Source organism: Gastrolobium bilobum, unplaced genomic scaffold (genome assembly GCF_033153095.1).
Source record: "Gastrolobium bilobum isolate Gb01-03AN ecotype WA unplaced genomic scaffold, APGP_CSIRO_Gbil_v1 utg7006, whole genome shotgun sequence".
In the NCBI taxonomy this organism is placed as follows: Eukaryota; Viridiplantae; Streptophyta; class Magnoliopsida; order Fabales; family Fabaceae; genus Gastrolobium; species Gastrolobium bilobum.
In genome coordinates, this window is record NW_026897872.1 from 282,633 (window position 1) to 298,747 (window position 16,115).

Genomic DNA, 16,115 nt, shown 5'->3' on the forward strand with positions numbered 1-16,115 from the left:
CACTTCCGTTTCTGTTTCCATGCTCAATTGTACAGTGAATTCTAGTTTCCACTCGTTTTGCATTTTTTTCTTTTTTTTTCATTTTTTCTTCTTCATGTTCCCATTGCTCTTACTCTCGTTTTGTAGAACAAGAGTCATGACTACCGAGCTTCTTCAAATCGAACCTGGTGAACTCAGATTTGTCTGTCAGTACTTTTTTCACATTAATGTTCTTTCATTCCCTTTTTGTTTTTTGAATTTTACATTGATTTGCATAATCGCCTTTTTATTTTGGTCTACCTTTTCGCATTATTTGTAATGATGACAATGTTGTCGCTCTCCTTTTTCCTGTAGTTGAATTGAAGAAACAAAGTTCATGCTTGATTCAACTTGGAAACAAGGCTGATCAGTATATTGCTTTTAAGGTACGATTGCTTTTTCCGTCGTCTTCTCTTTCATTCCCCACTTTTTCTCTAGTTTTTTGAATGGTAGAAAAATATGCAGTATTTATTTATTTTTCTCATCTCTCTTGACTCTAGGTATAGTGTTTAATAAGCAAAATCACTGGACAAGAAAAATGTATCTATAATTTACAAATCTGCTGGCAGGTAAAAACAACATCACCAAAGAAATATTGCGTCAGACCCAACATAGGCATCATCAAGCCAAAGGAAAGATGTGATTTTACTGGTATTTTCCCGTTATCTCCTTATTCAAGACTAAATTCAATTGACATTTTTTTTTCATTAAAAAATATAGTTTCTACATTTTAGTATACTTTTTCTTAACCAAGTAAGAAATAGACCGGCACAATGGAGAAAAACTATTAGCATTATGAAAGGGTAAAAAATTTCTCTGTTTTTGTTTATTATTTATTTTTTCTTTTAATTTGGATAAAAGTGAGGTTCTTCTTAGTATGATTCAACTAACACATTAATTGTTTCTTTCTTTGTTGGATGCAGTTACTATGCAAGCTCAGCGCACAGCACCACCTGATATGCAGTGCAAAGACAAATTTCTGATTCAAAGCACAGTTGTCCCTTTTGAAGCTACAGAAGATGACATTACATCAGATATGGTGAGGTTATATTATTTATCTGATTTCTCTCTGTTTCGGGATGCCTGGGTTGTGATACGTCATAGGTGGGAAGGATTAAGATTTTGTTCAATAGTCCAACTCTTTTCTGTTTTTGTTGAATGACTTTAAACTCCTCCTCTTTCAACAGTTTGCAAAAGATAGTGGAAAGTATATTGAGGAGAAGAAAATAAAGGTAGTCCTCATCAGCCCTCCATCGTCTCCAGTTTTGCTTCCAGTAAATGGCGATGTGAAGCAGGATCCATTCAATGAGATTAATGTGCAAAAAGATAGGGTGCCCAGTGGAATTGAAAACATACCTCCCCCTCTTAGAGTGAGCTCCTCTCCTTCCATCATTCCCCTTTCAAACCTCAATCTCTCTCTCTCTCTCTCAAATTGCTTTGGTTATGAAGACACAGTAGCCATTTTCTGTGGAAATATATTGTAGTATACTACGAATAACAATGCTAATCTTTTTTTTTTTTTTGTGTGCCTGTCAACTATCTGATAGCCAACCCATATGTGAATCTGAAACGTTTAGTTCAACATGTTGGTATCATACAATGTTCTGTGCCATTGCTTGATAGATAATAACTTATTCCGCCATTATTTATTTCCTTGTACCAGCTTTCTGAGGAAGTTAAAGGTTTGGAAACCACCCAGGATATGAGGGAGGATAGAACAGATGAGGATATTGTCCCAAGACATGCTGAGAATGTGCGTGACATGAAACCAGCAAAAGATGATGTGCAGTTGAATTTAGCTAATGATACTGAGGAATTGAAGTCAAGGCTTAATATAATGGATTCAAAACAAAGACAGGTTAGAACTCCTGAATGTAAATAAAACTATATGTCACAGTAATTTTTATATCTACTTTTATAGTCAATGTTCCAGTTATACATTCTCTCACAATGTTTGCTGCCAAAATATATGAACTTGACTATGCTACTATCTTAAAGGAGCAGAGACGGAGAATATGAATTACAATGTTTATTTTCAAGCTATCTACTATTTGATAACTGAGCATGTTACTGATCTATAAAAAACAAGGATGAGATAATATCATCATACCATATTGTTTTACTTCTCTGTGAGTGAAAAGGGGGATGATTGTCAACTCTATCATCTTCAGTATCATTGAAGCTAACATGTTTTTGTTTGTTTATTAATCATTGCCTAGAGCCATAAGTGCCATAAAAGGTTATAATATGTTTATGCTATGTCATTGTGGTTTACAAAGATGTTATCTCAGCTTATGGTACAAGTCCTGAAGTCAGTTCCTTTTGACTTCTTTTTTTAACTTCAAAGATGTAAGCAACCAAAATAAAGTTATAATCTTTGCAGGCTGAGGTAACCATCAAGAAGCTGAATGAGGAGAGGCGCATGGACACTCAAGAAAAAGATTTGCTTAAGAAAGAGTTGGTAGGTTTTTTTTTTTAATGTATGTCCATGTTATAAGTCTAAAAGCTGCATGAATTTTGTTTTTCATATTCAGTAGTCCTTTTTGCAAGCTGAATGGAAACAGTTCAGTTGAGGCAATACAGTTTAGAATAATAGAAAGTAGGAAGGCATGGAAAGCCCATTAGATCAATATTCTTTTATTATGGTCATTGGTTTACATCTTGCCTCCACTTTAACAGAAGTTGCTGTCATTCGCAGCCTGATGATATATCAAATTGGGTCTATTATATAGACCAAGATTTACAATTGGTTACATCAGGAAATCAGCTAAACTTAAGGAACAGAAAGCATAAATCAAGCTAATCTATTTACATCAGGAAATCAGCTAAACTTAAGGAACAGAAAGCATAAATCAAGCTAATCTATTTACATCAGGAAATCAGCTAAAACTAAGGAACAGAAAGCATAAATCAAGCTAATCTATTTTAATATACAAGGTAACAAACCGTGATAGTTACAATCAGGATCCTAACAAATTAATGCTACTCTAATACTCCCCCTCAAGGTGGAGCATGGAGGGAGGAGATGCCCAACTTGGAAGTCAAAAAATCGAATTGTTTGGATCCAAGTGCTTTGGTCATAATATCTGCGGGTTGAGAACTAGTGGGGATATGTTGAGTAGAAATAGTCTTGCTGAGAAGATAGTCCCGAACAAAATGGCAATCTAACTCGATATGCTTGGTACGCTCATGGAACACTGGATTAGAAGCAATATGAATAGCAGACTGACTGTCACAAAACAGTTGCATAGGGGCTGCATGAGGAATATCAAGAGAGCTGAGAAAAGACTTTAACCAAATAAGCTCAGAAGTCGCAGCTGCCATGGCACGGTATTCAGCTTCAGCAGAGGAGCGGGATATTGTGTTTTGCTTCTTGGTTTTCCAAGAAATAGGAGAATGTCCAAGAGTAACAAAATAACCAGTGACTGATTTTCGAGTCAAGGGACAACTAGCCCAATCCGAATCACAATAGGCACGAAGAAGAAGATCACTGTCAGATCGAAGAAGGAGTCCTTGGCCAGGATTGGACTTAATGTACCGAAGAACACGAATAGCCGCATCGTAATGTATCTGCATAGGATGCTGCAAAAACTGAGAAAGTGTGTGAACTGCATAACTAAGTTCTGGTCGTGTAATCGTGAGATATACAAGACGGCCAACAATACGTCTATAACGTTTAGGATCATCAAACGGAGGTCCTTCAGCAAGAGCAAGCTTGTGATTGGGATCCATAGGATAAGCAACCGGTTTACAACTTTGAAGTCCACATTCCTTAAGAATATCCAAAGCAAATTTGCGTTGAGTAAGAAACAAACCGGTCTTGCTTCGAGCAAATTCAATGCCAAGAAAATACTTGAGGGGACCAAGATCTTTGATTTTAAACCAGGTTTGTAAATGAGCTTTGACACGGTCACAGAGAGAAGGATCACTACCTGCCAACAAAATATCATCTACATAGACAAGTATAGCAACATAATGGGAACCAGTCGAGTAAGTGAACAACGTATAATCAGCACGAGACTGAACAAAGCCGAAACTGAGGAGAGAACTACGAAGCTTAGCAAACCAATTTCGTGGGGATTGCTTGAGACCATAAAGTGAACGTTGAAGCTTACAGGCGTGACCAGACTTGGTTTGGGAGAAACCGGGAGGAAAACGCATAAAGACTTCTTCATCCAAATCGCCATGGAGAAAGGCATTTTGAACATCCAGCTGAAAAATGCTCCATTTTCGAGCTACAGCTACAGATAAAAATGTACGCACACTTGTCATTTTAGCCACCGGTGCAAAAGTCTCAGTGTAATCTTCTCCTTCGATCTGATTGTTCCCAGCAATAACCAGACGCGCTTTATAGCGTTCAATGGTTCCATCAGAATTGTACTTGATGCGGTACACCCACTTACATGGAATAGCTTTCTTACCAGAAGGGAGAGGTTGAATTTGCCAAGTATGATTGGCTTCCAATGCATCAATTTCGGCTTGCATGGCTTTCTGCCAATGAGGATATTGCATAGCCTCTTTAAATGATTTGGGTTCCAGGTTACTATCCACGGCGGCAAGAAAAATCTGATGGTGCGAAGAAAATAATGCATTAGAAACATAATGATCAATGGAATATTGAATACCTGAGTCGATTGGAGAAGTGGAGAGACGAGGAAAGGGTGTAGTCATTGTGTTGCATACATAATCCTTTAAATGAGATGGGGGACGTCTGGCACGCTGTTCACGAATATCTGCCACAGATGCAGTGTTGGGTTCTGTCAACGGAACCGGTGAACCAGGGACATCCGTGGATGAAGTAATAGAACCCGGAACTGGGGAGGACGAACTCCCCCTGTCATCAAGCTCCGCTGTGGGAGTATCAATAGCAGTAACAGGTGCCACATCATAATCGGTGAAGACAGCTTGTGGTGACGGTACATGGACAGAAGGTGCAGATGAAGTTGCAGCCAATGGAAAAATAGTTTCATGAAATAAAACATCACGAGAAACAAATATTTCATGAGTGGAGATATCCATGACCTTCCATCCTTTTTTGTTGAAAGGGTAGCCAACAAACACACACTTACGGGAGCGAGGAGCGAACTTGTCATGTGGTTTGGGTAAAACAGTAGTGTAACATAAACTCCCAAAGACCCGTAAGTGATCATACTTTGGTGGAGTGCCATGCAAAACTTCATAGGGACACTGACCACCAAGGAGTGGAGTCGGTGTCCTGTTGATGAGGTGAGCAGCGGTCAAGATGCATTCTCCCCAAAGAGATATAGGTAAGTGACCATCAAAACGCAAAGCACGAGCCACGTTGAGGATGTGACGATGACGACGTTCAACGCGTCCATTTTGCTGTGGGGTGTAAGTGCATGATAATTGATGATGAATACCGTAGGATGAGAGAGCCTCTTGGACTACAGATGACAAAAATTCAGTCCCATTATCACTCTGAATTCGCTTAACAGATGCATCATATTGGGTGCGAACCAAGTGGAGAAACCGAAGTAAACATGTGGAAGTTTCAGTTTTATTGCGCATCAAAAAAATCCAAACATGTCTACTAAAATCATCGACTACAGTTAAAAAATAGCGGGCACCAGTTGTAGATGCCATATGATATGGCCCCCATATATCACAGTGAAGTAAATCAAAAGGATGTAAACAACGTTTATTATTAATAGGAAAAGGACTTCGTGGTTGTTTGGCTTTACAACAAACGTCACAAGGAGCCAAATTGTTTGCATTGGAAATAAAAGGTAACAAAGATAAATAACGGGAAGATGGATGTCCTAGACGACGATGCCATAGTGCTGCAGAATCTGACGTACTGGCAACATGAGCAGAAGCTGATGATGCACACAATATATACACCCCTTCTCGTTCAACACCCGTTCCAATCGTCCTCTTCTGCTTTAGGTCCTGTATCAAACAAACAGAATTAACAAACAATGCCAAGCAAGACTGGCGCAGAAGCTGAGATACAGAAATCAAATTACAAGCCAACGAAGGGACATAAAGAACATTGGAGAGATGAAGAGAAGAGCCCAAATTAATGCTGCCACATTGCGTAGCAATATCATGAACTCCATTCGGCAGTCCCACAGAACAAGGAGAAATAGAATGCACATTGGATAGATAGGAGAGTGTGCCCGTCATGTGTTGGGATGCACCACTGTCGATGATCCAAGATGGGTGTAAAATTTTACCCGTAAGTTTATCAACTGGAGGGGCAGAAGAGACAGCCAAGGACATGAGATGTTGTAGAACTTCTGGTGTAAAATCTGCCATGGAGATGGATGCTGATGACGGCTCAGAAGGAACCGAAGGCAGAGAAGTATGAGCAGCCCAATTTTCATAATTGGATTGTCCACGGAGGATGACCGTGGTGAGAACAGCACCAGGATTGTCGGATGGGTGCAGGTAAAAGGGTGACTTAGAATCAGAAACCTTGAAGGTTTTAGGTGCGGAAGTCATGATGAAAAAAAAAAAAAAAAAATGAAGGCTTGTTGATCGTCAAGCTCTTGATACCATAACAGAAGTTGCTGTCATTCGCAGCCTGATGATATATCAAATTGGGTCTATTATATAGACCAAGATTTACAATTGGTTACATCAGGAAATCAGCTAAACTTAAGGAACAGAAAGCATAAATCAAGCTAATCTATTTACATCAGGAAATCAGCTAAACTTAAGGAACAGAAAGCATAAATCAAGCTAATCTATTTACATCAGGAAATCAGCTAAAACTAAGGAACAGAAAGCATAAATCAAGCTAATCTATTTTAATATACAAGGTAACAAACCGTGATAGTTACAATCAGGATCCTAACAAATTAATGCTACTCTAATACACTTACATCTTTTCACTTGCTCAAGTTTGAAAACAGATAAACTAGAAGGTGAGTGATTCTTGTTAAAGCATCAATATAAATGCTTAAGCTGTCAAGTGAAGAAGTTTTAGGCTTTCAGGATTTGAACTTCTTTAATTCATCACTATAACTCCCAACACCTTTTTTGTTTGCAAGTGCAATGGAACTGTAAGGTAATTAACTTGCTAGGAACTATTATATGTTACCCATATTAGCAAATTATTGATCCGTTTCAATGAGAGGAAGATCTGCATTTCCTGTCGTTTACAATTGTGGGGTGCTCTTATTCAGATTATCATTAACAGTTTTCTGATTGGCATTACAAACCAAATGTGGGGGTATATGTTGAATATTTCATCTCTTCTGTTTCTTCAAAGCAATGCAATTATGTTTCGAGCTATTGTACATTTATTCTTGGTGATTGACTATCTTCAATATTTGATATTAATTTTTTCATGTTTTGTCAGGAGGTGTTAAAGACGAAAATTGATACGAAAGGAGTTCAGGCTGGCTTTCCATTACTGTTTGTTTGTATGGTTGCTCTTGTCTGCCTGGTGGTCGGATACTATATCCATCCATAAGGGAGAAAACTGCTCTTGTAGGATAGGAGACATTCTCAAATCATGGATTTCTCCGTAATGATTAGAGAGTATGGTTCATTGTTTATTATGATGGTTTCACTCGAAAGATGTTAATATGTGATATGGGAAGCTTTGTCAAATGCATGTAAAGTGAACTACGCCTTTCAATAGAAGCATAATAGGCAGCCTTCTGATAATTTTTTTAACAATAAAGTATTAAAGTTTTATTGAGAGAAACACAAAGTACAAATACTTTCACACACTTGGTATAACGACCATTTTGATTTATACTCACTTTCACTATATATTCTCTCAAGCTCACTTTCACTCTACATTCTTTTCTCTTTTTCTCTTTCTTCTTCTTCTTCTCACTTGTAGCCAAGAGCCTTTGCTCCTATTTATAGTTGTCTTGTGAGATCTCTAGATTCTTCTACATCTTCCTTCAACTTTATGAGCTCTTTAGATTCTTTTATTTGTTTCTTCATTTTTCTTTGGATTTACAAGGTCTTTAGATTCTTCTCTTTATTTCTTTATTCTTTATTTTTCTTTGTTCATTTGTGAGCCAATTCTAGAAAGATTAGTCCATGGAAGTTTTTAGAAAATTCTACTGAATGAAGGAGAGTAATTATGCTCATTTTAATAATTTTGAGCCGAATTCATATGCCTGTTCATCGACTTTTCTGGAAATGCTTCCCTTAAAATCATGAGAGAGGGAGAAAGATCAGAGAGAGGACACTCTTCGAAATACCCTTTTGAACTCTATAGTTTCTCGTAAAGGAGAAATTGCAGCAACAACTACAGGACTGGTGTTGTTGTTATTGGCATGTGGATTCAATTTGGTCTCGCTACCTAGGCGTGTATGCTAACTAGTGCACGAGTATTTTGCACTATTATACTATTTTTCTTATCGTAAGAGGGGAGAATTATATTTACAAATTTTTTGTTTATAAACTCTTACAAACTACACTATGTATTCCCAGAAGTAGAATTATATGAGTTCAGCAGTGCTTTATTTTTATGTTATCTCCTTGTAGGAGAAGAATTATACGATAATTGCAGTTAAAATTATAAAATATTATAATAGTACATACTGAACAATTTTTAGTTTTGTACTTGAGTGATTATGCTCAGATAGATCATAGATCTATCCGCACATTGTGACTATTGCGAGAACTATTATGCAATGGGAAACATCAGAAGCAATGGTACTATCATTTAGAATATCATGGCAAAACAAGTTTTACAAATTCAAAACTCACAAAATTATTCTTAAAAAAAAAAAAAAAAACAATCAAGCAACGTAAAAACTATTAACTATCAGGATTTTTTCATCCAAAAATATGAATTACCCGACAGCATCGTACAAGCAAGAAACTAGCAACCCCCTCTACCTAAGTCAGCAAAAACGTGGAAAAAAAATGTGTGCCTTCCCTTGTGCAGACAGAAACGTGTTTAAATTCCTCCTATAGATTTTTTCTTTCTTTCCTCGTGTCTTTTTCTTCTTTTTTCTCTTTTGGTATCCTATGAAGTTGAAATCCTCAAACTATTGACGAAAATGCACAACCAAAGCCGAGTTTATACCATGCCCACACGATTTATCACATATCAGTATATTCTTACGTGTTGAAATGAATCTCACTCAACGCCACTGATGAACACTTTGTTCAAGGGGTGAACCTGGAACGTAAGGTACAAAACCCCGCCCACCAAAGAGAGGTCGCATGACAGAATCATCAAATTTGCGCCAATAGTGGTGTACCCCACGACTAGGAATGTTTAGGAGCATACGCAAGCTTCTTGGTCGAGCCCCATTTTGTGTGCCACCATTGGGCCCTGAATCGTGTCCATTGCCGAGAAGTGGCACAGTGAATGATTTGGGGCTCAATGGTGGGGACGGTATGCTGATTATGTGTTTGTCGGAAGGAAGCAATAACCTCACAAGTGGCTTAGTCATCAACCCAAACACCTGCACATTTCAAAGTTGAAAAAGACTAATTGGTGGCTTTTTTATTTGGGAAAACATTATATATCACTAGTTGTTTATTCGGGTTCAACAACATCATAAGCAACGAAAGCAACTAGTGATATGAAACTACTAAGCATTTGGGTTATGACATCAAGAAAAGTAAGTGTCTAACCACTGTGCTGAAGAGTACGACAGTGATAGTACTAGTGATCATGATGGCATTCTCGCTCAATTTAGTGTGGCCTAGCCTGGTAAACTGCACGAGAAGAAACATAGTTCATTACTAAGAGTCTAAAACAGAACTGCAGCCGTAGAGATGTTGAATTGAAAGCGATGAAGTTTGATTCCTTCACCTGATTGTAAGCAAGTGCTATGGAAACAGCTCCACGCATGAGACCAGCCCACCAAATTGTTACCTGCGACGAAACAAAATCATTGGAGGAATGTAATACACCAATTGACCAAGTTATCAAGACCCTCCTCAAATGGAAACGGGAAAATACATACTTGTTGCTTTAACTCAATTTTCTCAGATTGAGACTTCTTAGTCAAGTTGGATAAGAAGGAAAGTGGGAAAACAAATGCAGCTCTTCCAACTAGGATAAGTGCCAACAGCAACGAACTGACCCCAATTGATTTTCTCGGGCTAATGAAGAGACCAAAATATTAATTTCACATTTCACAAAGTAATTTCAAGGCAATTTAACTCCGTCTAGAAATCTTTTACCTTTGACTTACAAATCTCCACTTCTCTATATCTAGTGCATCCATTCCAACATAAAGGAAGATAAAGATCTCAGCAATGAATGACAAGGTAGCAAAAGCATGCCTGCAGCAGGGTCATTAAAATACGTGGATTAATTGCTTATGTAGCAATGTTATAAAGTATAAGAGAATGAAACATGAGTTTTTCTCATTTATAAATGGCACATGTGTTCGAGAATTTTGACGTACTTGGTTGTCACTCTTGAACTTTCAGTCACATTATGCCACGTGTAGTGAGACATCACAATGCCGCAGAAGAACACAGTCATAATGGCACTTAAAGAAAATAGCTGCAAAAGAGAAAAAAAAAACATGATTATTATCGAAATTAGTTACATTGAAGAGGTGGCCTAGTTTTAGAGAAAAATCTTACTTCAGCTAACATGTATGAAAGGTAAGCCATGAGTATCATGAGAGCAACCTCACGGTCTGTAGAATGCCTGGCATTTGTCAGAAAATGAATTAGAGAATCTCTAACAATGTATCATCGCATGTGCTAAGATAATTTCTGCTATTCCATTGCATTTTTTTGTTTATCCTGGTTCTGAGGTATTAATTGCAGTGATTAAGAATAGTGAAAATTAGTGGAATTCTCATTTTAACCTTATCAACTTGCCAAAATAGAGCTTTTTAATAATGTATGCGCTAAGCAATCCAGCCTGAAAAACATTAATTTAATCAAGAAAAAAAATTATTATAGTTCAAAGCAAACAGCAGAAGAGACAAGGGAACAGAATTAGGAAAGTTTTGAGAAAAACTTACTAAGATTCCTAGCACAGTACTTGCGATGAATAAATATAGAAAATTTTCTATTAACTGTAAAGCAGTGGTTAAGTCTATGTGGGAGAGGTCAAATTTCTGAATTGCATGGAAGAGTACTACGGAGGTGGCATCATTTACTACTCCCTCCCCAAAGACCAAGCTGTAGAGGAAAGGTGTCTCATCCTGATTAAGAACCTTAAGCATCCACAGAGATATATATGATCAGTTAAAGAACTGTTTGGTAAAAGGAGAAAAAAGAAAAAGAAAAAAAAAGAAGGTTCGAAGTCTTTCTATTGAAATTTATACCTGCAACGTGCAAACAGAATCTGTTGCTGAAAATATTGCTCCAATTGCTGCATTCAGTAGTAGACTCAGGCAAGAAGAGATTGATATTGATGGGAAGAAGGAAATATTCCAAATTTGCAGATAAGTCCAACATACAACTATAACCGAAGGAAGTAAATTTAAACATACCCAGATAATCTCCAATCTTTAGGGAACCAATGTCCAATTTCTGGAAAAAGTGTATTGCCCCTAGTCAAAACAAATAATATTTATTACAAAAAATTGACATGATTTCTCAATCGAAGATTCAAAGAAAACAGGCAATGAACAACTTTTCTTGACGCTTGAATTAATATTTATTACAAAAATTGACATGATTTCTCAATCGGGGCTTGAATTAATTCAAATTACCTAGTGATATGATGCAGAATGATATCAAAGTACCAAATGCACCAAAGAGAATTATAGTCATAAAATTGCGGAAAAATTGTTTCTTCTTGACCTGAAACCTGGAAGAGACAAACAACAATAACAGAACAATTGAAGTGAGAAGGCAGCAATTGTTAAAATATATTCATATTGAAGTATCAGTATCACTGTATCAGTATAATGAACTCACCCGGCATTGAAAATGATGGGTGGGAGAAGGTAAATAAAGAAAAGATCTTCGCTGAAAACTAATATATGGGAGCTTTTTCCTCCAGTTGTGAGCAATATAAAAACCCCACTACACAGACCCTGCCATCGTATCATATCATATCATTCCATACACACACACACACACAAACACACATAAGAATCTAAAAAATCTCAGAATAAAACGCATGTTATTAAGGAGGTAGATTAATGAAATACTCACAATGAGAAGGGCAGTGATGGATTCATTAATCCATCGATTCTCCTCGAGCAAATGACCAATAATGATGCAAGTGCAAAGAAGAGCAACAAATAGGTTCATTGAGACCACTGAAGCGTGATCAGAGGTCATCACTGTCGTTAATTTCTCGTATAAAGCTCCCTCAGCCATCAGATTAAAAAACACAGCCAAAAAAAGTGAAACTCAAACCTTCACTTCACTTCACTTCAGCTTTGCTTTGCAGCTGTCACAATCCAACTATACAGTTAACTACCCATGAATTAAACCTCCTGATGTAAAAGCTAAGCATGAATGAATTGGCACCAAAATGTTCTTGTTTTGTTACTTAGTTTGCATTTTATAAACTTTCCTTTCTCACCAACTAAACAACACTTAATAGTTAATACTAGACTTTTAAAGTATAGTATAGTACCGGTTAATAAGCAATAAACGAATGTGATAAGAAGAAAATGAAGAGTTACAAAACACTGCTTTAATATGAGAGTGGGAGGAGTGCAACGAACAAATATATATACAGATTCCTTTGAACTGCTGAAACGATTTGATTTAAAGAGTGAAGTGTGATTTGGACTTTGCAACGTAGGGAACACTTTCTGGCAGTGGAGGAGTGAGACATGAGTTTGCACTCCAGGGCCCACTTCCATCATTTTGTCGTTTTAACATCTCCTTTTTATTGTTTAATTATTATTTTAGTTATAACAAATAAAAGTTAAAAAAATCTCTCCTTTTTTTTAAGGAGATGTTAATTTTAAGACTTTAATATGGATAAATTATATACATTTATTGCTAAAAAGATGTCATTTTATGTTAAAAGATTAAAAAATTATAATAATAAAAATTGTTATAATTTTAGAATAAATTGTAATTATAAAAATATCTTAATTTTTATCCCAAAATAACGTTATTATTCAATACAAATAATTTATTAACAATCGCAGCAAAAAAAATAACCCTAATTTTAAAGTTAATAAGAGTTTATTACATGATATAAAATATTAATACAATCGATCTAAATAAAAAAAAGAGTGATATAATATAACAGCTAATTATTTTCTGCAATCCAAAATAACATTATTTTAAAATTTGGGATAAAAATTACAAAGTATTTTTGAAAAATTATATTACAAGAAAAAAATAAAAATTACAAAATATCATATATATTTTTTTAAATTTTAAAATGATGTAGTTTTGAAATTAAATGAAATATTTTTATTTTCTTTTGAGCAATAATAAGTAAAATCCAAATGATATAAGTTAAGATAAAGTGTGAATTGAAATTAAATAAGACCAATTATCATTTATTATGAAAAACAAATTTGTAAAGATTTAGTTTTAGTTTTTTCCATAGAATAAAAAAGCTAAATAAAATAAAAATAATAATTTACAATGAAAAATAAAATTGTCAAAATAAAATTTCTATTTTTATAAAATAAATAAAACGAAATCTAGAGTAATGTTCAATGAAATGACAAACTGCAAAAGTTTTAATTTTTTTCTTTAAGATAAAAAATGAAAATTAAATAAGTTTACAAGCTCCCTTTACCTCGATCGCGCCTGATCACTTTACTAACAGGCTACGTCGCTTTTCATGTGACTGCTGATGGGAAAAGTTACAGCAAATTTTTAACACTAGGATACACGTGCGGATTCTATCAAAAAAAAAAAATCAGGATTCGAACACGTATCCTGTGTTGCTGCACTTTTTCTCTTCTGCAGTCACGTAAGAAGTCTTGCTAATATTGTTTCGTCCGCTTTTAGATTGAGTCCCTCCGCAGTGAGCAATATATTCTTGAACTCTCTATCAATCTCTGAATTCCCTCATTTGCTTTTTTTTTTTTTCTTTTCTTCATAGAGCCCATTTGTTTCGCATTCTACAAAAAGTAATTTTTATCTCTTTCTTATTTTAAAAATACTTTCTATAAAAGTTAAAGTTATTTATATTTTATAAAAAATATTTAGCTTTTAAAAAAAATATTTGACTTTTGACATCTATTTTTTTAGAAGTTAAAATTTTAATTTATAAAAAAAGTAAGTTTTTAATTTACGAAAAAAAAGTAAGTTTTTAACTTTTTTTTGTAACTTTTGCTTTTTGTAAAAATATACTTCCAAACGAACTTAAAATGAGAAATATTTTTTTTTTATTGAAAAAAATAGCTTTTAGATAAAAAAAATTCATGCAAACGGGTCTTTATGGACCAATTCTGAATCCTTAAAATCAACAGCAACAACCCATATACATGAGAATGAGATGTTATGAGTCTAACCTTGATTGTCTATATAATAATTGTGAGATTTATAAAGTCTCAGACACTTTCATGCTTTGAGCTAGTTTTTGGAATAATAATATCAAGATCCATAACTTGCAAACGGATATTGTTGTACTAAATAGGCATTGTGTGTATAAAATCTTGAACACTACTATCATCTTTTATAAAATCTTGAACACTATCATCTTTTGAACTAGTATTTTAGTAACTTCAATGTTCGTACAAGAATCAATGACATAAGATTGTAAGATTAAGCAGGAGCGTAGGACCTTAGTCCTTAAATTCTGCTTCGCGCATGGGTTATTAAAATGAATCACACATGGTGAGTGAGTCCTTTACATTAGAATTAAGAGTGTCATGGAGAGGTGGGATTGTACGGACTCCATCATAATTTCCACAGCCCTATGACCAATTTCATTATAGAAATAATCCCATGATTGCTGCCGTGCATAGAAACAACACTACACTTGGTTCCATTTATAATTTTATATTGTTGTAGGGGAATCATCAACCATAATCATATGCGGCTGCATAAATGTTTGCTTTAAGTTTTAAAACATAAATAGTAAAATATCTTCAAATATCAACTTCATATTATTTATTAATTACAGACAAACTTAAAAAAAAAAAATCACATCAATATTTTTTAGAATTCTCAAACTCCCCTTTTAATACTTTTTTCCTCTTTATATAAAAAAAAATACTAAAATAATCTTCTAAAACATTTGTGTTTTTATAAACTTCAAATCATATTTTCACTTTTGGAAAACCCCAACCATGCACTCCCTGGTCAGCAGGACCCACTCCCTCATCCTTGTTCCTCCACCAAAATGCTTTGTTGTTGTGGGGTTTTTTTTTTGGGTACATTATTGTTGTGGGTTTGAATTCCTCCACAAATTGTTTTAATTTTTCTTTAACGGATTTGACCTAATTATGGTGTTGGGGTATATGGCTTATTAAACAACGAATCTTATTTGGCTTTGCTTAGCATAGATGATGGAGTCAGCATAATTGCATGAATTTAAAGGCGTATTTGTTGGTCAATCTGTGACATGGACCTCTTTTAATGATGCCTAAAATGCTGGGTCGTCTTATTTTATTTCTCCACTTTGAAATTAAATTATTATCTTACTTCAAAAGTTTGTAATTATGTACTTCCTGGGATTCGACACAGATATGTTAAAACCATTAGGTTATTTCAAAGTTTATGTATAAAATATTAAATTAGGAAAGAATTAATTTAAAAATAAAAATTTTACATTCAATCTTAATTATTGATTTTATTTACATCTAACTCTTTACATAATTAATAAATCAGAACCGTTTTATCCACGTGAAATCAACTATTAATGTGTAGGACTTATACTGATGTAAGTTATTATTCCCCATCAAATTATTTTTATATAAATATACAATTTAAATTTAAAAATTTTAAAAATCATTGTAATATTTCTTTTAAAATTGTTTCACTCTAAAGGTAAGTGTTTAGATGTTAACTCGTAACAAAGCAGAAGCTAAAAAAAAAAAACAATTATATTTTTTAACTCTTCTAAAAAACCAAAAATAAATTGGTAAATATTTTTTTCAAAATTATAATTGACCCAAATTCTAATTCCATTCACCATCGTTGCCATCACCACTATTAGCGCCACCACTTTGTAATATGTCATTGCTATGTCACCGCCAAGTATTATTATTATTATCCCAAATCTTCCTTTCATATTTTACTTTTAC

At 34.8% G+C, this 16,115-nt stretch overlaps 2 protein-coding genes across 2 annotated transcripts; one reads left to right on the forward strand and one right to left on the reverse strand.

Annotated features, from left to right (window-relative positions):
* Positions 1-136: 136 nt before the first annotated feature.
* On the forward strand, positions 137-7,459 carry LOC133310987 (vesicle-associated protein 2-2-like). Its single transcript, XM_061511988.1, has 8 exons — positions 137-185; positions 334-404; positions 588-669; positions 942-1,057; positions 1,206-1,388; positions 1,682-1,876; positions 2,402-2,479; positions 7,346-7,459. The coding sequence occupies exons 1-8, from the start codon at positions 137-139 to the stop codon at positions 7,457-7,459; spliced, it is 888 nt and encodes a 295-aa protein (XP_061367972.1).
* A 1,639-nt stretch (positions 7,460-9,098) lies between these two features.
* On the reverse strand, positions 9,099-12,264 carry LOC133310957 (sodium/hydrogen exchanger 1-like). Its single transcript, XM_061511952.1, has 14 exons — positions 12,097-12,264; positions 11,857-11,975; positions 11,649-11,746; positions 11,427-11,486; positions 11,259-11,305; positions 10,953-11,147; positions 10,803-10,849; positions 10,564-10,630; positions 10,380-10,480; positions 10,153-10,254; positions 9,933-10,071; positions 9,779-9,841; positions 9,598-9,681; positions 9,099-9,425 (listed from the first exon to the last, which is right to left on the reverse strand). Exons 1-14 carry the CDS (start codon positions 12,262-12,264, stop codon positions 9,099-9,101), a joined length of 1,617 nt encoding a protein of 538 aa, XP_061367936.1.
* Between the last annotated feature and the right edge of the window lie 3,851 nt (positions 12,265-16,115).

Bases quoted from the DNA above. Each gene is read 5' to 3' on its own strand.
- LOC133310987 (XM_061511988.1), top strand. From the start codon at position 137: ATGACTACCGAGCTTCTTCAAATCGAACCTGGTGAACTCAGATTTGTC. The intron at 405-587 runs GTACGATTGCTT...ATCTGCTGGCAG, and splicing joins ATCAGTATATTGCTTTTAAG to GTAAAAACAACATCACCAAA. The intron at 2,480-7,345 runs GTAGGTTTTTTT...ATGTTTTGTCAG, and splicing joins ATTTGCTTAAGAAAGAGTTG to GAGGTGTTAAAGACGAAAAT.
- LOC133310957 (XM_061511952.1), bottom strand. From the start codon at position 12,264: ATGGCTGAGGGAGCTTTATACGAGAAATTAACGACAGTGATGACCTCT. The intron at 11,306-11,426 runs GTATGTTTAAAT...TACTGAATGCAG, and splicing joins AAAGATTGGAGATTATCTGG to CAATTGGAGCAATATTTTCA. The intron at 9,682-9,778 runs GTGAAGGAATCA...CTTCTCGTGCAG, and splicing joins TAGCACTTGCTTACAATCAG to TTTACCAGGCTAGGCCACAC.